At 62.2% G+C, this 21,116-nt stretch overlaps 2 protein-coding genes across 3 annotated transcripts; both read right to left on the bottom strand.

Annotated features, from left to right (window-relative positions):
* Positions 1-4,269: 4,269 nt before the first annotated feature.
* On the bottom strand, positions 4,270-20,884 carry SCAMP4 (secretory carrier membrane protein 4). Its single transcript, XM_036890618.2, has 7 exons — positions 20,791-20,884; positions 14,905-14,953; positions 13,692-13,820; positions 13,275-13,431; positions 11,910-12,011; positions 7,048-7,165; positions 4,270-5,960 (listed from the first exon to the last, which is right to left on the bottom strand). Exons 2-7 carry the CDS (start codon positions 14,909-14,911, stop codon positions 5,781-5,783), a joined length of 693 nt encoding a protein of 230 aa, XP_036746513.1. The 5' UTR covers positions 14,912-14,953; positions 20,791-20,884; the 3' UTR covers positions 4,270-5,780.
* Positions 16,202-20,867, bottom strand: ADAT3 (adenosine deaminase tRNA specific 3). 2 transcript variants are annotated; one of them, XM_036890605.2, is made up of 2 exons: positions 20,791-20,867; positions 16,202-17,580 (listed from the first exon to the last, which is right to left on the bottom strand). In XM_036890605.2, the coding sequence occupies exon 2, from the start codon at positions 17,559-17,561 to the stop codon at positions 16,479-16,481; it is 1,083 nt and encodes a 360-aa protein (XP_036746500.2). In that variant the 5' UTR covers positions 17,562-17,580; positions 20,791-20,867; the 3' UTR covers positions 16,202-16,478. The 2 variants fall into 2 exon arrangements, with proteins under 2 accessions (XP_036746500.2, XP_036746499.2); XM_036890604.2 differs by lacking the exon at positions 20,791-20,867 and having other exon boundaries at positions 16,202-18,166.
* Positions 20,885-21,116: the final 232 nt, after the last annotated feature.

Raw genomic sequence — 21,116 nt, 5'->3', positions numbered from 1 at the left:
CGTCGGAGGCGAGCGATTGCCTAGGCGCGCGCGAGGGGAGGGAGCTGGGTCTCCTCCACCCTCCGGGGGGCGGGGCTCTCGCTGCCCGCCCGGGCCCGCCCGCCGTCGCCATGGCGACGCGTGCCTGGCTGCCCCGCTGAGCTTCCGTGGCGTCACAGTCTCGCCACCTGCCGTCACGGCCGGGCGGCGCCGCGGGGCGTGGTCAACTCTGGGACGGAAACTTCCGGGGCGGGGCCGCGCGGCCGGGGCTTGGGTGGCGGGCTGGGGGTCCTGGCGCGTGGGTACGCGCCTTAGCGGCGTTGGCGCGGGTCGAGTCCGCCGAGGCCTCCCAGGGCCTCCGGCCCATGCGCCGCTGCCAGCCCACTTGTCGCGCCCAGGAAATTTAGGGACTGCTGCCCACGGGCCCCGCACCCGGCACCGCCGCCCCACCCAGGAAGCCTCTTCACGTGGGTGGAGACGCCTCCGCTCCCGCGTCTGCTCAGTGCCCGCCAGTGGCTCAGAGACGAGGATGGTGAGCTGGCCTTTTGGCACGGCCTCCGGGGCCCTCTGTCCCGGGAGCGGGGGGCTTGGGGGCAGGACACAATAACTGGAGACGATGGCTTCAGATGGGGTTCCAAGTGGCCTGGGGCACTGGCAGAGGGCCGGACCCGAAAGGCTAAAAACTAGACGTGGTCAGACGCCAGGAAGAGCCCGAGGTCCCTGATGATGGTCCTGTCAGCCAGGTGGGCACGGGAAAGTGAGGAGGGGTCCCGAGGAAGTGGAACAGCTGGGTGGCCCCAGGGTAAGAGGCCCAGCACCCCACCCTCTCGCAGTCCCACCTGCAGTGTCACTTCCTCCAGGAATCCCAAGACACATCCCCTGGTGTCCTTTCTGCTGGCATCCTGACCCTCACCAACCAGAGCCTTACCGTAAACGACTGTGCTTGTCTAAAGTCAGCGTCCTCCACCAGCTGTGCCAGGCTGGGTCCGTGTCTGCTTTGCTCAATGCTCTGCCTGCGCACACAGTAGGCACTCAGTGCGGTCACTGTGGGTGGTAAATGATGAGTGAACGAACTCTATACGGTCGTTCCAGATTCTGGAGAAGTCTCGTTTTAGTTCCTCAGACAACCAGGCCCAATCTCTCAGCTTCTCTCCCACTCTTGAGGTTCAGGAAAATCTTCTGAGGCACTTAACTCCCAGGGTGGCAGGGAGCATGGTGGCCTCTCCTAAGGTGTTTGAGCCTCAAACCCCAGCTCCAGCCTTGTCCTTTGAAAGGCAGGGTAGCTCATGTGGCTGAAAACGCAGAAAGGGGTAGGCCAGGTTTGGGGTTGTGCCAGCACAGGCTGTGTGACTATAGTTAGGTCATTGACCCTTTCTGGGCCTCTGCTGCTTCATCTTAAGACTAATGACAGCCCCCCAGGGTATACTGCGGGAATGCATAATGAATAAAGAACTGCCAGCGTAGGACTTTCTGCCTCAAATGAACATATTTCTCTCTAATCATTTGGGATCTTTGAAAAACCAAAGGGCCTTTAGTGCTTCCTCGTTTTTAACCCACTTCAAATGTGGTCCACATGTTCTTCCTTTTGGCTTTGATCATGGGGATACCATTTGGAAAGCTGGGGTGGGTAACGGCCCCCTTGGTGCATTCAATAAAGAACACTGTAGAAATGAGCTGGCCTCCCCATGCCCACTCCGCCCCCTCCAGCCCCACCAGAATGTCACACAGTATCCCAGCCTCCCCATAAATCCCAAACAGCTGTGCGTTTCTGGGAGGCACAGGGCAGGAAGCGCCCCGTTCTGTTTGTTCCTGTGCTCTCGTAAGAAGCAGGTCTGTCATCACCTCCTTGGAGACCCCAGGACAGGAACAGGGCTGCGTGGTCCTGGTGTCCAGCGCCAGCACACAGGCGTAGTCAGGTGCCCTGGTTCACTTGCGGGATCGAACTAGCACTCCCTGCAAGGGGAGGCCTCTCCTGCCATGGGGCAGGGACTTGGACACCCACATTCCCATTTTCTAGTGTGGAAACAGGTTTACCAGGGCAGAGTGACCTGCCTACTATCCCCTGGTTTTGCATCGCCAACGCTGCTGCCCATCACCAGTGTGTAGTGCCAACTCCAGCTGTAGGGCAGGATGCTCGGCACTAGGCCAGGCCCTGCCCCATGTGCTCGCATGTGTTTGGAACAAGTCAAAATCCTCTTTGGACAGTGTGAGCTATGGGGGGTGGGGAACTGAGGCCAAAAGGCCCACAGAGAGACCGTGAGGCACAGCCCTGAAGAAACCCAGGCCTGGACAGTGCAGAAGCTCCTGGGGGTCTCCTGTCCTCTGAGAACAGACCCCCAACCCCAGCAACCGGGTCTGTGCCATGTGACAGCCTGGCCACCTCTGAGTGGCCAAGCGAGCCAATCAGACCTTCCTCTGGCGCTACTGCGCTCCTTACCCCCTGCTCTCGGAGGCCAAGGCCTGGGCAGGGTAGAAGTCTGAATAGCATCCCCCCCAGAATTCACGTCCCTCTGGGAATAGCTAATCTGCAAATGTAATTAAGCTCAGATGAGATCATACTGGGGTCAGGTGGCCCTAACCCAGTGGGACACATGAAGACAAAAGCAGAGACTGAGGGGGGGGGGCGCAGCCACAAGTCAAACCAACTCCAGAGCCCCAGAAGCTGGGAGAGGCAGGAAAGCCCCTCCTCCAGACCCTCTGGAGGGAGGGACGCCCTGCCTCACCTGGACCTCACTAACCGTCTCCAGGATGTAAGAGGATCAGTTGTCCTGCCACCCAGTTTGTGGCACTATTATTACAGCAGCCCCAGGAAACTCAGAGATGTGGACCCAGATTTCACCGCTGTTGTGGGGTGAATCACGGTCCCCAAAAAGATATGCTGAAGTCCTGAGCCCTGGTCTCTGGGAATGTGGGCTTGTTTGGAAATAGGGTCTCTGCAGCTCTAAGTTAAAAAGAGGTCACCCTGGAGTAGGGTGGCCCTAATCCAAGGACTGGTGTCCTCATAAAAGAGGGACATGTGGACACACACAGGGAGAGTCAAGTGGTGACACAGACTCAAGTGATGCACCTACGAGCCCCGGGATGCCAAGGGCTGCCCTGCCGGCGGGAGAGCGCCGGGGCCGAGGAACCCAGCCCTGCTGACGCCGTGCTCTCCATGTCCAGCCTCCAGAGCAGGCAGAGAGAAAATCTCTGCCGTTTTGAGCCACCCTGTCTGTGCGGCTGTCAGTCATCCCAGGGGACGCTGCTCCCAGACGGTCCTTCCTGGGGTCTGGAATCTGGAGCGCATGGTGGTAATGAGCCGGCTCACGCTGAGGGAACGGCCATGGGTCCTCCCTCCGCCCCCACGGCATGCTGTGCGTGCGGCTGTGCCGCTCACGCCTCAGTCATGGGTCTGCTCCTGGTCATGGTCTGATTCAGAACCCCCAGCCACCCATCAATACCATGGGCACCTGGTAAGTTTCTGTAATGAACTTACTCTGGAAAATAAATTCCAAAGAGCTGGCCACGCTGGAACACCTGGTGGCGTCTGGTCCCTTAAGCTGAGGCATCGACGAACGCGAAGAGCAGTGGGAATGATTCTGGGCTGTGGGGAAGAAGCTGGCTGGCAGGCACTGGGGCATCCCTAGGCTGCAGAAGCTCCACCCCATCTCTGGCTCTGTGACCTCCCCATGCTCCTGCTTCGACATGTCCCCTAAGGGCTCCAGTCCTGTTGGATTAGGGCCCCTGCTCCAGTGTGACCTCACCTTAGCTCATTACACCTGCAATATCCTTATTTTAAATACAGTCCCACCAGAGATCCCGAGGCCAGGACTGCAGCCTGGGAACGGGGTTGGGGCTGCCTGGTTCCCCTGGAGTAAGACAGCACCTTCCTGCCTGTGTCCTCGGGTGTGCACTTGGCGCCACCAACAGGCCACCAGGAGCCCCGGGGCCTCTGGAAGCCCACCCTGTTGCTGTTCCAGCACCCCTGCCCCCTGCTGCCATTACTTTTCCCTGATGGCAAGCAACACTGGTCTTCATTTTCTGTGAATCTCCTTTTTCAAACAAAAGCTGATGAATATGAAGAAACCCAGTTAATTTGAAAGATGCACAAAACTAGTGGTGGCACAGAGCCGTGGCCCGAGAGTGAGGCTGCCTAGCTGCCTGCGGGGGTTGACCCATGGGCGGGGGCGGCCCAGCAGTGAGGCCAGACACTGGGCCACCACAGGGGCAGGCTGGGCCTGGTCTTAGCCCTGCCAGAGGCCACGTGTGCTGGGTTGGGAGGAAGGCCCAGGTGGGGCCCACACAAACGAATGCAGAAAAGATGTGTTTATTTACAGGCTATTTCCATGTAACAAAACCACCAACGTAACTAAGAGCCAGGTTGAGCGGGGCACGAGGTCCACACGTGTTCCTCCTCCACCTGGTTCACGGCTCTGTCACCATCGGTGGTAAAACCATCACGAGATCCAGCCCCACGGCGCCCAGGAGGCTGGCCTGGGGATGTCACAGGAGCCCCAGGGCCTCTGAGGCTTGGCCTTCTGTCCGGGGGGCCATGGCCACCTTCAACACTACAGGGCACTGCGCACACGTGGCCAAAGCAAACAAGGGTGAGCATGGAGGACATCCCGTGGCCACCCAGGGGCTCCTGGAGACCAGGGCATTCTGGGGAATGGGGCCCGTCCTGCGAGGACAGCACCAGAGGCCTGGCCAGCAAGCTGCATGGCCTCCTCTGGCCCTACCATCCACAGGGTGACAGGAGAGGCCACCATAGGGTGTTTGCTTTGTCTGGGAAGGGCTAGAACTGGAGGGGAAGAGAAGTGTAGGCTGTCTGGATGTCTCACTAAGGCACAGATTTGTCCCATGCTTCCTTCTGACAGGCCGTTCTCCTGAGAAACCCGATCTCCTGCCTCCAGCAGGGTCGCAGGTCCCGAGCTGGCTGGCACATGGCCAGGGCAGGCGGTGAACAGTGCCGTGCCACCCTGACACACCACCTGTTTTTGTCTGCCTGGTGCAGAAGCTGACAACCCCTCCCCCGCCTCAAAGGATTCCGTCCCACGTCTCGGCCGGGGATGGATGTCAAGACAGGCCCTGCCGAGGCTCCTAGGACTTTAGAATGCCCAGGCCACTGGAATTTGGAAATTTGGGTTACAAAGAGGTGACTGTGGGCAGGGAGGGAGGGCAAGCTGGCAAAGGGCAGCAAGGAGCCACCAGGATGCAGGGGCAGGCTGAAAGGAGGGACGGGCAGATGGAGCTCAGATCTGGGTGTCGCGGCAGCAAACCTGCCTCCAGCTGACCCCGCAGGCTCGTGCAGAAGCCCTCCAGTGAGGGCGGATGGGGACTCAGGGACAGAAGCAGGGAGCACCTGGCTGCACACCGCATCCCTTCACTGCCTGTGGGGACAAGAACCCGGGCTAAGGGCAACTGCCCCACCAGAGCCGCCTCCACATCCTCAGCTCTGAGGAGCCAGCCGGCCACCTGCCGTCTTCTCCTCGGGGCCACGCCATGGGCATCAGAACACCAAACGTTTTGTGGAGCAAGAGGGGTGTCATCCTGCTGGACAGCAAGGCCACACAGCCTCTGGGCAGTGCTCACCAGGAGCCCCTCTCTCGGGAGCGAGGTGACTAGGGCGCAGGAGGCCAAGAGTGCCTGAGGTCCAGTGTCCCACCTGGGGGCGCCCTGGACAGCCACCAAACCTTTCCACTGGGCCAGCTGGGAGAGGGTCCAGCCACCACCAGGGACAGACGGGACAGATGCTTCGGGACCGGGAGTGGACAGGGAGGCGGCGGGTGGGTAGTGGGACCTGTGGGACCCCTCAGCTCCCTCTAAGGCCACTGGCTGCCGGTGCCCGGGTAGCTGGGCACAGTGGGGTACTCTGGCAGGCTGTTCCCCGAAAAATTGTTGTACTGGGCCTCCCGAGAAGGTGGGTTCCGCCAGGTGCCTGTGCTCCACTCAGTCTGCGCCTTCTGGAAGCTTCCGCCACCCCCGCGGTAGATCCTGTGCACCTGTGGGCAGCAGGTGGGGGAGAGAGGTCAGGTCATCAGCGTAATAGAGGCCCGCTCCCATGTGCACCGAGGGAGGTGCGGAGGTCAGGATGACCTCGGAGGGGCCTCCCTGAGCTGCAGACCCCGGGGGGCCTCTTGGGGTCAATGCTGCCACCAGCGAGCTGGTGTGCAGCCACGGGGCTTCTTCTGTAGAAAGGTTACCTGACACGCACCACACGCGTCACAAGAGTCACCTCTTGGTGCAAGTGGGCCTTTCCTCAGCAGAGACCCTACTGCCTGGGGGGTTACACCGACTGCCTGGGGCTCCTCCGGGAACACCAGGCCGTACTATTTCTAGAAATACTAGCATATTCAGTAAGTGAAAACATGCACTTTGTTTACATGACGCTTTCAGCTGTTGAAGCTGAACATTGTCTTTCTCCTGCTGGAACTGCTCATTAAACACCCATTTCTCTGTCCTTCCTTGGGGGACGGGTGTGCAGATAAGAGCAGGCCTGACATTTCTGTCCTCAAACAGGCCGGTATGAGAGGCTGCCCTTGGCAGGACCTGGGACCAGGGCTCCCACCGTCCTGACAGGGGCTCGCGCCCCTTAACCGCCTATGCAAATGCGTTCACACTGGGCACCTGCTCTCCTCTGGAGTCGGGGACCGCAGTCTGTGCTGGGCAAGCGGCCTGCGTGACCTGCCCGGCCCCGCTGGACACGCTGGATGTGTGGAGCAGTGCCGTTGAAGGCCCTTGCCATGACGGTGGACATGGTCAGCCCCATGTGGGCCAATAGGGGGCCACTGAGCTCAGGAGGTGGGCACGATGACATCCTTTCAGTTTTACTCAATTTTGCTTATTTTGAATTTAACTGTAAGTGGCAACGAGGGGCTGAATCGGCAGTGTGGACACCCTGGAACACGTGCCGGGGCTCTTTGGTGGCATCCCCACCAGCTGTGGTGTTCCCTCCCTGGAAAGCTGCAGGCCCTTCCTGCTGACACTCTCTGAATTGTACAATGGGGACAGACAAGCCCCTGGGGCAGGGAAGAATGCGACAGGATGCATGGAAGGTGGCAGGGCTGTCCCAGGACCCAGAGAACTCACCTTTATGATCGCGACAGCCATCATGGCAGCCGACATGGAGAACATGAGGGCCGGGAGCAGCATGATCACGGCGGCCCCGACACTGACCTGGAAGAACCCGATCGCGGCCAGCCAGCCACTGCAAGGGGCGAGAGAGCGCAGTGGCCGCCAGCCCGTCCGCTGGACAAGGCCTGCTGTCCTCCACAGGTACCGGGTCCCAGCAGGTCAGCGAGGATAAATGACTAGCAATTCCAGCAAGAACCACCAGCACCACCCACCAGGAAAACAGCTGGCGGCACGGGGAGTGGACGACGAACACCGCCCTGAGCAGGACAGACGCCCTTCTGCAGGGCAACCGTGGGCTCATCCCTTTTACCTCAGTTACTTTCCTGCTGAGAATTTATGCTTCAGCAACTGTTCATGGTAACAAGAAGCTAGGAGAACCTGTGTTCACTGGCTGGGAGCGACAGAATAAACACACAGTGAGCCACACACGGGCTGCTAAGGAGATGTCAGAAAAACCAGGGGGATGGGGGGAGAAGTTAACCATCACTTGGCACAAGGTCCTCTGAACCCCCAATGCCATCTGTCCTCACATGAAGAGCCACCACCTTGCTGTCTGCACCTGCTTCTGTGAGGGGCAGGTGGGAAATAATGTATTTATGAGGTGTTCTTCCTTAACAGCTAATAAAATCACGCAGTTCCCAATTCCGGGGACTTAGAGTATGTGACACATGGGAAATGAGCACCATTATGTCCCAGTGACCTAAACCACGCATGTGCTCTTTCTGTTCCAGGACCCCTCCGTGTGGCCACGTTCCCTGTGCACTATGGGCACTTGCTTGGGCTGCTTCCAGGCCTCTATGATCACAGACGCTGCATCTAGGCACCCGTGGGAGGGCTGCCCCCCAGCCCCCAGGCCGAAATAGTGCCTTAGGGCTCCATTTAACGGCATCCCCGTCATGCGTGATGTGGAGCAGCGTCTCTCTAGAGGCCACCTGTCTTCCTGCCCATCCCCCGCTTTCTTCTCGGCTCAGGCATTGGTGCTGTCACCTGCACACACAGGTTTCTCATAAGAAGTTTAGGGGGCTGCTGTGCTCCGACTGGGGAGGGGGCCTGCGTGCTGCCTCCTGAATGCACGCAGGGGTCGAGCCAGAGGACCACAGGGACAGCAGGTGCATTCTGTGCTGGGGACCAGACGATGAACCTGGCACTGGGGACAATCTGCTACCTGTCCCACTCAGCCCAGGGGGCAGCCAAGGAAGCCACTGGAGAGCGGAGACTTGGCTGGGTGTTCAGGCTGGAGGGAAAGCAGGTGCCAAGCCCACACTGAGCAGCCAGAGGGCTCAGTGGGCACCAGGAGGGCTGGGCGGACAGCTGGCATTGTCCTGTGGGCTGGAGGCCCCTAGGAGGCAGAAAGTGCTGGGTCTACCAGGGCATCGCTCTGGAGATGAATATCCTACCCCCAGACCTGGGGCCCTGGGACAGGTGGCCAGGCGGGTGGGGGCCCAGCCGAGGCTTGTGGTGTCCCGGCAAGTGAATGCACCCACAGGTGGAGATGCAGGCCTAGGAGCCTGTCCATGGCACCCGCCTCTCAGCAGGCTGGGGATGAGCGGGTGGCTGCCCGCTCCCCAAAGCAGTACCACTGGGACCCAGGGAGACGTGGACTGGCTCTAGGAGCAGTGGGTGGTAAACTGGCCTCTGCTGGCCACAGCAGGCATGAAGGAGCATGGTGCACCCACTGCACCTGAGGCTGAGGCATGCAGCGGGGACGGACACAAGCCTGCACACAGAGGGCAGATGCTGGGCGGGGACCAGGAGCCACCAGTTGGTTCCCCAAGGCCACTCGGGTGCCTCAGGGCAAAACGAGGACAGACAGAATAAGCAAAGGCCACAGAACCCACAGGCACCTGGCAGACTGCGGATCTAGATGGTTACCCATCACCCAGCCACCCACCAGGTGTGCCTGCGGGGAAAGGACACCCCCGGGGATTTCCTAATAGCATGACTAGCACGGCAGGAGATGGGGACCCAGATGCCCAACCGCACGCAGAGCATCACGCAGCCATGAGCAGAGCCCTGCCATGAGCCATATGTGGGCAGGCCCTGAACACATGGTGCTCAGTGAGATGCCAGACACACAAGGCCGCATGGTGTGACCCTGTTTCTATGGAACGTCCACAACAGGCGGAGCTGCGGACAGAGCACGAGTTTGTGGCCAGGTGCTGGGGAGGGTGGGACTGCTCGTGAAGACAGGGCTGCTTTGGGGAATGGAATGCTCTCAACAGAGGCGGTGGGTGTACAACCTTGTGTTAAATGTGAACTGTCCACCTGAAAGGGTGCCTTTGTCTGTGACGAGGATCTCAGCAAGCCATTCATCTGGAAACCCGACCCAGGAACTCAGGGCAGTGGGACCTGCTCCTTGCAGGAAGGGCAAGGGGAGGTGGGTTGGCGAGGCTCAGACACCAGGCCCTGAACCCCAGGTCTCACTGGGAGTGTGATTCAACCAGCTGGGCTGGCGGGAGATTCAAATCAGCCTGAATCAGAAAAGGCTGCTGTTGCGGGCAGGGACCCAAGCGGCCTATGGCCGGGACGCTGCTCCGTGCACGCCTCTGGCAAGCACGGGGCCCAGGCGGCTGTGGTGCTGTGTCCTCCCCACACCTTGATCACACCCCAGAGCAGCCCAATGCAGCCTGGTTAGGGAGACGCGGACAGTGGGGAATCCCCGTGGCTGTCCGGGTGGGAGCGCCGTGGTCCCCCGCTGGACACACGAAGGCCCTCTTCCCTCGGAGGCACAGGGCAGCATCTCCCCAGGAGACGCTGAGCACCTGCAGCGACAGATCCACAGGACACAGGGCTGGGAGCCAGTGATGGGGCACAATGACCAGTCTACATGGGAAAAAACCTGTTCCTGCTCCCAACCCGGGAGGCCAACCCATGTGGGAGCCCACCTCTGTGCTGAGCTGGGGCCCAGCAGCACCAGGGGCCCTGAGGGCGGTCGGGGGAGCCCTGGGCTGGACTGTGCAAGCGGATGCAACGCCCTGACTCCAGGCTCCCAGCCCAGGAGGCCTAGGGCCCAGCGGTCCCTCCACCCACCTCACCCCAACCCCGCCCCATCTGGGCTGCATGGGCTGAGTCCTCACCTGCACGGTGGGTGGGTGGAACCCCAGCAGGAGCACCCGCATGGGGGGTAGGGATCAGGCCCCACCCCCACAGCCTTACAGAGATGAAACCCCTTCTGAACCACCCCTTGCCCAAGGCCACCGGCTGGTGGGGCAGCTGCACTACAGCCTGCTCAGCCTCAAGCTCCCCTCCTTCCAGCTGGGGGAAGGCCCACAGTCCCTGCCCACTGTGGAGACCGGGGTAGCCAGGGGTCACCAGGCAGGAGAGAGCTTGCGGGGTTTGGCCTGAGGCCACATCCCCGACAAGGGTGGCCTGCAAGGAATGGACGCTGGGAGCTTGTGCCCCCTGGCTGTCTGTACAAACACGCTTACTCTGGGCCCTGGGCCCCCTGGAAACCCCTTGTGCGCCCTCAGGGACCCCCTCACGTGCCCTCAGATCCTGTGGGACCTGGCCCCCCGCCCGGGCTCATTTGCCTCCTGTTCTTTCCCGGTATAAACCACAGCCCTGAGGACCACCATACACTGAGTCCTGGGGTCCTCCCGGAGAATCCTGTCCCTGGGGTGCTCCTGGGGGCCCCAAGACAGCACCTCAGGGACCCTCTAGACACCACTCAGGAGGGCGCAGGCCTGGGGAACCAACATTCAGGGTCCTGCTGAGCTCATCTGCTCCCCGTACAGTGGTAGCCCCAGGCAGGAAGGTGCAGAGACAAGCTCCAAAAACAGCCGGGGAAGAAGCAGATTTGGAGACTCAGCCAGAGGAAGACGGCAGAGGACACAGGAGGGGTCAGGCAGGGGACACAAGAGGGGTCAGGCAGGGGAAACAGGAGGGGTCAGGCAGGGAACGGAGCTGCAAGAGCGGCTCGAAGGCCAGGAACCCCACAAGCATCCAGCAGCGAGAGAACGCAGCTCGTCGGGGACAAGGACAGGGGTCTGCAGCTCCCCAGTGGGCAGAGGGGAGAGGCACAGCAATGGAAGCCACTGAAACGACGGCACGGGGCACCCCAAACCGGCTGCACGAGGGAGACTGGAGAGCATGGCAGGCAGAGGGACCCTGCAGGGGGATCAGTCAAGGCCCCTGAGATGGGGGTGACGCTGGGGTCCCGGGGCCCAGGCTCCTCACGAGGGTCCCTATGAGGGGGGCGGGGGGGCAGGAGGTCAGAGTCAGAGAGACGGGAAGGTGCGGCCCTGCCGGCCATGCAGACGGAGGAGGGGCCCCAAGGTGAGGCTGCGGCACCTCTAGAAGCTGGAAGAGGGGGACACGGTTATCCCAGAGCCCCCGGAGGAGCCGGCCCTGCCCCCCGGGATTCAGCCCCATGACAACCAACTCAGACTTCTGACCCCAGAACTGCAAGATGGGTTTGTTTTCGGTCCCTAAGGTGGGAGTCACAGCAGCCACAGGATCCTTGTGTGACACCTTAGAAGCGGACAGGAGCCCGATCCCGCCAGATGGCAGGGCCACGGGCAGGTGTTCAGGGCAGGCCCTCCAGCTGGCCTCGGAACCCTTCCTCCTAAGACACATCGCTGCTGTGCTTTCCCCGCCCCCACCATGGCCGGGTGGCCACGTCAGCCAGGAGAACACAGGCAGAACCCCCAGCACCTGGGCCCCCGCCCCCACCCCATGACCCGGCACCTCTGGGGAATGTTCGAGAGTGAGGAACAAGCTTGTATTCAATTTCGACTGTCACACTGCCTGTGCCGACACGTGCCAACCCATGTCCACGGGCAGCGCTGATGGACCAGCCTCCCGTGGGCCCGGCTTACCACGCGCCCCATCCTGAGAGGCCGACTGCCTGGATGACTGTCAAGACAAACTGGGCGCCAAAGACGAAGAAAAACGCCATGAAGTTAAAGGAGCTGTCAGCTCTGGGCGGGGAGAGAGAACACAGCTGTCACTGCAGGGCCCCAGCAGGCGACACCGAGAGGAGGCGCAGGGCCAGGAGGGGAGCGGGATGCCCTTTGGAGCCAGCACACACGCCCAGCCCAGGTTCTGACCCAAGGGGCAAGGGGCCCCAACACGGCTCCCCTGGAAGGACGCCGCACCCTGACAGCTTCCTTCAGGCAAGGAGGTCAGACTGTGGTGCTTCTGGGGGCCCTGCTGCCGGGGGCTCTGCCAGCTGCCACGCGGTTACGGGGATGAGTGAACTGGGTGAGGCAGTGTGTCCCACACTCAACACGCTCCCCACGCTTGACCCTTTATGTTGCTGCCCCGAGGCTGCGGGCAGCTGCTCAGGAGCCTCGCCCAGGCCCCTCCCACTCAGTGAAGGGAGGATAGGCACGGGGGGCCCCTGATGGGGCGGGGAGTGGGCAGGGCTTCAGGGGCTGCTGAGCCCACTCAGGACCTCAATTAACAGCCCCTCACAGCTTCAGCCAGTGTGGGGCGGTTTCCAGTCCTCGTCTCCAAGAAGGGCCTCAGAGGCCCTTTCTGACTCACGGCGAGCCTGGGATTCAGGGACCACTGAGGGGCAGCAGCACACCCAAGCAGCGGTGGGCTGCCTGGGGTGGGTGTCCAAAGCAGCGCGATTCTACAGCCAAGAGGGGGGATCATCTAAACGTCCACCAGCAGCCGGATAGGCACACGTGTCCACCCACACACAGACCATCACACTGCCACGAATAGGGGCAGAGCCCTGACACACACCACACATGCACGGACCTCGACACGGTGCTCAGTGGGACGCCAGACAAGCAACGCCACACGGCATGTGTCACCATTTCTGTGACACGTCCCCAACAGGCAAATCCACAGACAGGACATGGGCCCATGGGTGCCGGGGGTAGGGGATGCGGAAGGTGACTGTGGGGGGGTGACTGCTACGGGGAAGAGGCTATGGAATGTTCTAAATTAGAGGTGGTGCTCCTACAACCCTACAGAAACATCAGAACCACGGGGCTGCTTGCTCAGTGACGTGCACCTCAGGAACGTCATCAAAAAGCAAAGCAGTCCAGTCTGCAGGCCCCTGGCCTAAGCGATCAGCCAAATGGGACGAGGGACAGGGAGTTACTGACACTGGGCCAGGACACAAGCTAAGCACGCACACGGTGGCATCCTGGGGACTCTGAGCCGACTGTCAGCTCCAGACATCCCCCGAGGCCCCTCAAGGGTATGGACCCTGCATCCCGACTCACCGGAAGGCCTTGTACGCGGGCCGGAACCAACACACGTAGCCGCAGGGGGAGAAGAGCAGAAGCCAGACTAAGGCCAGGCCGAAGTTGGCCCCCGAGCCACCAGCAATCCACCAGGCCAGGCAGGCGACCAGGTTGACCCCCAGTGTGGCGCAGTAGACTGGGTGGAGGGTGAGGAGGGTGAGTTGGGACCCCTCCAGCTGCCGGGAGGGCTCAGGGGCCGGGGGCTCCCACCCAGCCACCCCAGCTGCTCCATCCACTGCACTGTGGTGCCCCTGGGACAGAACTTTGTTGGGAAGACAAGATTCATTACAAAACCCTCAGGCTCCCACCACCAGAGGGGTGGCTTCGAAGCCTGGCCCTGCCCTGGGCCTGGGTCTCTGGAGGGCAGCGAGGCCGCCCCGCCGCCCGCCAGCTCACACAGCCACAGCCGGTAGATCCTCTTCACCAGAACCTGGTGCTCGATGGGGACCTCGTCGGAGAAATTCTGGTAGAAGCAGGGCTTCAAAGGCAGGAAGCGCGGCAGCGGAGGGAAGTTGTTCTCTTTCCCTGCAGGACAGGGAACCGGTGCTCAGAGCCAGGCTGTGAGGCTCAGTCTCATCTGAAATGTCCTCAATCTGGCCCTGGGACCCGAGGACATGTCACCTCACGTGGAAGAGGGACCCCGCACAGGGGATTAGTCAAGGCCCCTGAGATGGGGGTGGCACCGGGTTCCCAGGGGGCCCAGGGTCCTCACAAGAGTCCCGAGGAGGGGCACAGGGGCATCAGGGTCAGAGAGACAGGAAGCTGTGAAGAAAGGAGCCTAGTGCTTGGGGGCAGGTGTCAGCCACTGATAAGCCTCAGGCATTTACCCAGGTACACAGGAGGTCAGGGAGGGGCCTGAGCTGCCCACTCTGGGCCCCTCGCTCTCAGCCCCATCCTGCTGCTCCCTCGGCCACCGGCAGCCGTCTTCGCCAGATGCAGGACCCCACGCCCCTGTCGCCTGCGGCCAGGACAGGACCACCACTCCAGCACTCAGGCCTGCCAGCTTGTGCCGTGGCAGGAAAGAGGCACCAACTGTCCACCCTGTGAGACCCTCTGTTGTTGGCACACTGTCCCGTGAGGACTTGGGAACGGGGGCCTGGGTTCAAATCCTACTGTGCCCCCAACCGGCAGCCCTCAGCCTGCTGCCTCAGGGCAGAGACGCAGGGTAACCTCACACGGAAGTGCCAGCATGTACTCCCACTGCCCCGAGAGCCTGCCTTGCAGCCCCTGCAGCCCAGGCGTCCTGTCTCTGAGCAGGATGGGGTGGGCAGCCCCTGAGGCCCTTTGCCACCGGCTGCCTGCCTCTTTCCGGGTGAGGGTATCCTCTCAAGTGCGCAGGCGCAACGCTAGGTGCCCGAACCTCACACTCACTGTGTCAACCACAGAATGCCTCCCAGCCTGGGCAGGAGGCCTGGCCGGACACTCACCATGACAATGGCAGGTTGGTGCCACAGGCAGGGGTGGAGATAGCATCTCCCTGTCATCTGGCTCAGTGTCACCATGGGAGGTGTGCCCTCAGGAGGTCGTAGTGGGTTGGGCCACTAGGGGACACTTCCCAGAGGGACAGAACAGCCAAAAACTCCCACTGCAGGGCCCCCACAGGACTCACCTGACATTTCTGCTGTGATGACTGCGTGAAGACAGAAGCCTGCAGCCACCTGGAGGGAAGACAGCCACAGTCAGGGGGTCCCCGCAGCCACTGGACGACCCCAACGCCAGCTGGGCACCCAGGCAGCCACCACAGACGGTCCTTGCCACCGGCTTGTCCACAGTGGGGTCACCCCAAAGCCCAGCCTGGGTGTGTGGCCCCTCCCTGCAAAGGTCCCTGGGCAGTGTCAGGGCTGGTGGGAGGGGAAGAGTCAGGCGGTAGCCCCCTTGAAGCTCAGCTGTTCCTGGGATCCCAGGGACCGCTCCCACGGCCCTTCCATCTTCCTGTCCTCCCCCACCCCCGAAACGTCCCCGTTATCCACGGGTGGCTCTGAGCACTGCCGCCTTAGGGCGCAGGATCCGACACCCACACCCCCAAGGACTGGGTTCCAGCTCCCACAACCCCTCTTTTCTGGGGTCTGTACCCCAAGCATTACAGGCCTGAGGCCCCATCACAGCCCAATGTGGGCACCCAGGATGGGCCTGGCACCTACTGGCCCTTCTGAAGGAGCTGCGGGAGCTCGTGTCACAGAGCGGCCCATGCACCAGGCCGCCACCGAGGCACACAGCTGAGCAGAACCAGCGCTCCTGCAGGCCCGCGGGCGGGTGGCGCACCTTCAGGGGCCAGGCCTGGCCGGCGTGGCCATGCTGGCGCTCACCCGGGCCTCAGGGACCCGCTAGCCCTCGCTGCCAGCACCTGGCCCTGGCTGGGTGCAGGGACCGGGCCCAGAGGCCGGCCTGGGGTGTGAAACCCAGCGAATTTCTCACCCGCAGCCCAGGAGACAAGGCTTCAGGGACACGGAGCTCCCAGGGTCTACCCTGCAGCCAAGGGAGGGCTCCGCCTGGACCTCGCCCTGGCCCAGCCTGGCTCCCCCTCCCTGCCAGCCCGCAGGGCTCCTGGCTGGCTCCCAGCATGGCCCGGGGCTGGGGGCTGGGGCCAGGGACAGCCTGCGCAGTCAGAGGGATGCACACCTGCTGGGTGGACAGATGCAGCTGGTCCTAGGGCTAACTGCTCCGCGGCAGACCCACAGGCCCCTGCATGGGACAGGAGGCGGAATGGCCTGGCGTCCAGGCTGGGGAGTGCGGGGTGTGTACGCCCCAGAGTGGATGCACCCTGGCCAGCCACATCCCGCTGGACCCAGGGCGCAGGCAGGCCGGTGCCCAGCAGGCCTGCTTCACGCTGTGCTCGGAAGGCTCCTCCCCCTGTACGAACCCAGGCCCTCGGTGCCGGTGGCCCCATCCCATCAAGAGACGCCAGCCTGGTTCTGGGGTTGTTTATTTTCACATCAGAACCGCTTTCTAACACCTGAGACAAAAGGGACATGATCCCGGTGGACCTGTGGGCTCAGGGCTGAAGGCAGCAGAAGAGCAAGGCCCAGGGACCTGGCTGCGAGGTGCCTGCTGCACTCGAGCCCAGTGAAAGCTGGGTCTGGGCAGACGCACAGCTGGGGCGTGCGTCTCTCCAAAGTCCACAGCCCGGGTCTTGTTGCCAGGAACGGCATCTGACAGGAGGCCGAGGAGGCTGTGTGTGGGCGCCTAGGCACAGGGGTCCAGCTGGCGGCACTGGGCCTCCAGCACGCCATGGAACACCTGGAAGCGGTGGTTGAGGTCGGGCCGGGCGTGGACACGGAAGCAGGTCCCCAGGGCACCATCAGGCGAGGGCGCCCCATAGAAGACACGCTGCACGCGCGAATGCACCAGGGCCATGGCGCACATGGTACAGGGCTCGCGGGTGATGTAGAGGTCATAGCCAGTGCACACGTAGGGGAGGCCATCCATGCCTGTGTCCACGTCTGCATCCAGCTTGCGCACAGAGCCAGCCCGGGCAGCCTGGGGGGCGGTGGCCAGGGCAAAGGAGCAGGCGGGGTGGCGCCTGAGGTTATAGGCGCCGCGGCCCTGGCCCTGGGCCACCAGGTCAATGCACACCATGGTGGCGTGCAGCAGGGGGCTGGCTGCACTACTACAGTCGTGGCCCGTGGCCAGCACGCGGCCTGCAGCCGGGTCCACCACCACGGCCCCCATGGCCCTCAGGCCCCTGGAGGCTGCCTGCTGTGCGGCCCACACAGCCTGCTCCATGTAGCCCTGCATGGCAGCCCGCTCCTGTGCTGAGAAGAGGCACCCGGCCAGAGCACGGGCCACCTGCCTGTCCTCGTGGAAGGACGTGGGCCAGTGGGCCCGTGCCTTCTCAAACTGGCGCCTGGTCAGCGGTGGCCGGGCAGGCACAGGCACTAGGAAGGGTGGGCCCAGGCCACAGGGATCCACGGCCGGCTGCGGGAGGAGCTCAGCCAGCGATCGTGCACCTGCGGCCGGCCCTGCCAGGCACAGCAGAATCTCCAGCGTGTGAGGGCAGCTGGCATCACGGCTTGGCCGCACTCTCTTGAGGTGAGGCTGGGCAGGCAGCGGGTGGACAGCCGCCACCTCCTTGAGGAGGCGTGAGGTCTGGCGCTGGTCGAGGACGGGGGCGGCGTAGGCCAGAACCAGCTCCACGTCCCCAGACTGCCGTTCAGACAGGACAGGGAGAGCTTGCCAGGGCGCGGGCCCCCGCTCTGGGCTCCTAGCCCCCTCAGCCTTCCCGTCCTTGTCCCCAGGCTTCTCCAGGGTGCCCAGGCTGGGGTCCATCCTCTCGGCAGGGCTCCGACTGTGGAGACAGAGATCGGAGCAGAGCGTCATCCGTCAGTCGCAGGAGGCCTGGCGAGCCGAAGTCCGTCCTGGGAGCATGCCGCATCTCAAGGCTCGTCCACAAGCTCCAGCCCAAGGACCATGTCACCGGTCCTGCTCTCACTCACATCCTACCGACTTCCAGTTTGCACGGAGCTTAACCAGCCTCTGATATCTCCCCCCTTTGAAAGGTGTGCTGTGAACAACAGTACACGCTGAATATTGGAGACTTAATCCACGACAATGTGAACTTTCTCATTAACTTTCCTAACGTTGACCACGTGTTGAAATGATAACGGTTTACATGTTTCTGGTTAGGTAAATGTATTGACTCCGCCGATTTCTTCATACTCTTTAACGTGGCTTCTGAAGGACATTATGCGTGTGCTCACTGTGTTCCTACTGCCCAGCACTGCCTCGCATCACTTCACAAATAAGTACTGATCACTTGGCGCAATTCCAGGGGCTCTCAGGCACCGGTGCCAGCTGCCCCATGCACAGGGACATGCCACTATCATTTAACAACTGTGGGCCGTTACTGTTTGTGATGCACCCGCCTCCCATCTCAGCTGCATGGGCCATTTACTTGTCAGCCAGGCCCTTTGGAGGGCACGTGAGGTCCTCACCCACCACGATGGGCCCTAAGCTCTCGGTACAAGTTCGGCCAGGGTACAGAAGCAGGGTGCTGGTGGAGGCTACAGGAGGCAGCACGCCTGGAGGGTCCCCGTGCAGCTAAGATGCCTGTGCCAGGCAGAGCCCTGGAAGGCTCCTTGGCACAGACTCTGAACCCACTGCCGGTGCACACCAAGCCCAGGAGCCCACAGTGGGCCACAAAAGCTTCCACTGTCTCCAGGACAAGACGGACACAGTCTCGTTTGTCCCTCCAAGAGTACAACTGTTGTCTGATTAAAACAAGCAACCAGTGAGAGAGGCTGTCGTCAGGACACTGCTGTGCGGGCTGCCCACTCCCCGGAGTACAGATATGCCACAGTACACTCACCACGTACCCAGTAACTCCACTCCTAGGTATGCGCCCAGAACCAAAAACACACATCCACACAGAAGTCTGTGCACAAGTGTCCATGGCAGCCAAAGGGGGGACACGGCCCAGGTGTCCACCGCCAACAGATGAATGGACACAAGTGTCCATCCACACACGGAACATCACACAGCCATGAAAAGCAGTGGAGTTCTGCCCCATGCTACACAAGGATGGACCCTGGACACAGTGCTCAGTGAGATGCCAGACACACAAGGCCATGTGGTGCGTGACCCCATTTCCATGACACATCCACAGCAGATGAATCCACAGACGCAATGTGGGCTTGTGGGGGCTGAGGGAGGGGGCTTGGCTGCTCGGGGGAGAGGGTCTTCTTTTTGGGGAGATGGAATGTTCTGGAACTAGATCAAACCCTGATGACAGCTGCTGGCACCAAAACCAGCAAGTGTCCTAAGCTTCCCCACAGATGGGCTCCCCCACTCCTCCTGTGACCCCAGAAGAGCTCATGGGACGTCCCCTCTGCTGGACAAGGCTCCCTGAGGTAGAGGGACTTGCCCCAGCGACGTGGCTGGGATCTGCCCCAGCTGCCGTCCCCATAAGCCAGCACTCAACAGCCCACCGACTCTGCCTTCCCAATCCTCCACAAGACTGAGAAAAACACCGTTTTACAGCAGAGTACCCACTCAATGCCCCAACCCTGCCTGGGGGCACCACCAGGCCACCTGCAAACAACACGCACAACTCCAAGTTCTGCTGCGTCGCGTCTGGAGACCTGAAGCATGGCCGGAGGCAGCTGCTGCCCGGGGTTCCTCTTTTGGTTCCTCCAAGCCCCCATCAGCCCCAGCTCCGGGTGCCCGGCTGCCCCTACGCCCCTGCACGCACTCTCTGCTGACCCTGCCCGGCTCAGTCCCTTCCCTGGTGCAGCTCCAGGGGACAGCCACAGCCTCCTCAGAAAGTGACCCTGACTCGGGCAGCAGCTGCTGAAGGGTCTGGTGGACCAAGGACATGAGACACCCAACAGCAGGTCCCCTCTGGCCACTCAGGATCACCTGCCCCACCATGCACCCCACCCAAGACAATGGGCAGCCAGCGGCAACAAGAGGCTGTGGCCTGGGGTCCCTGCAGGAGTGGACTCCAGCTGCTGGTGGGGAGATGGGAAATGGCGCTTATTCAGTGAGCCCGGCCAAGCTCTGCAGGCAACATAGTGAGAGCCACCAGGCAAGTCGTTAACCCGGGACTGGGAAGGCAAGAGGCTGGGCTAAGGTGTGTCTGTGTCCTGGCTCTGTCTTCCCCACCAACCCAGCCGGTACTTTCCTGGTTGTGAGATACCAAGCGCCCTAACCCCCGCCTCCAGCGGCCCCTTCTGTAGAACGGGACTCCATCAGCACCCCCCCCCCCGGAGCAGAAAGCAAGAAAATTCATTCAAAGCAGGGAAACATCACCACAGCTACTCAGTGGAGGGGACCAGGGCCCTAACTGTGTGGGTGCAGTCCAGGAGGGCTACTTGGAGGCAATGACCCACAGCTGCTGGGCCTGGAAGGCAACAGGGTAGTGAGCCCTCAGGAAGAGGGACAGCCAGTGGCAGAGCGGGGACACCCACAATCAGGGAGGGTGAAGATGGTGCCCCCAGAAGTGTTAGAAATCTTCATTTCTATCAAGATCTGCAGTGGAGTAACCTGAGGCCGCCAAGTAACACGCAGGACGCCCCTTTCAGTCCGGATTTCGGGTGAGCAGATAATGTTTGGGGTGTTCCAAGCAATATTTGGGATGTATTCATGCTAAAACACACACAGTTTTTTCGTTTTCTATATAGAACTCGAACTTAACGGGGCGTCCTGCGTTTGACTTGCTGAACCTGCCCACGCTGCAGCGGGCGCGGCCCGGGGGCAGTGGCCTGCCCGCGATGGCCCTGGGCCAGGGCGCACCGGAAGCGGCCGGCGCACGGGGCCTCCGCCGAAGGCCGCAGGAGCACGCGCACTAGGGCGACGGGCGCGAGCCGCGGGGGTCGTCAGCGATCCGGCGCGCACGCGCACACGCGCCGAGGACCCCGCCCGCCGAGACGCACCCTCACCCCTGGCGAGGCGGGTCGGCATCCCCGCTTTGTAAGCCAGGACCCCCGTCGCCATCCTCCCTCCCTACCTCCCGGGGAGCCTGAGCCGCGAGCGCCCACACCACGGGCCGCGCCTTTACCTGAGGAGCCAGGCGCGAGCGTAGCGCTTCCCTCAGGCTTAGCAACCGACCGACCGCCCCGCCTCCGCCGGCGCCGCGGGGCACGACGGGAGCGTAGTTCCAGGGGCTGGGTTGGCGCGCAGCGGAGGCAGGGCCGGGACTACAAGCCCCAGGAGGCCGCCTAGAGGTCGCCTCGCCCCTCCCCTCTGCCGAACGCCGAGCGCGTGACCAGCCCGAGCGCGGCGCCGGCGCTCGGTCGTGGGTTCGAGACCTGTCGGGGCCGCTGCGGAGAGTCGGGCCTTAGGCGACCTCAGGGAAGTCGGTGGAGCGGGGAGGCTGAGGCAGAG

This window comes from Manis pentadactyla, chromosome 12, assembly GCF_030020395.1.
Source record: "Manis pentadactyla isolate mManPen7 chromosome 12, mManPen7.hap1, whole genome shotgun sequence".
Classification (NCBI taxonomy): Eukaryota; Metazoa; Chordata; class Mammalia; order Pholidota; family Manidae; genus Manis; species Manis pentadactyla.
This window is presented reverse-complemented; position numbering and strand designations above follow the sequence as displayed.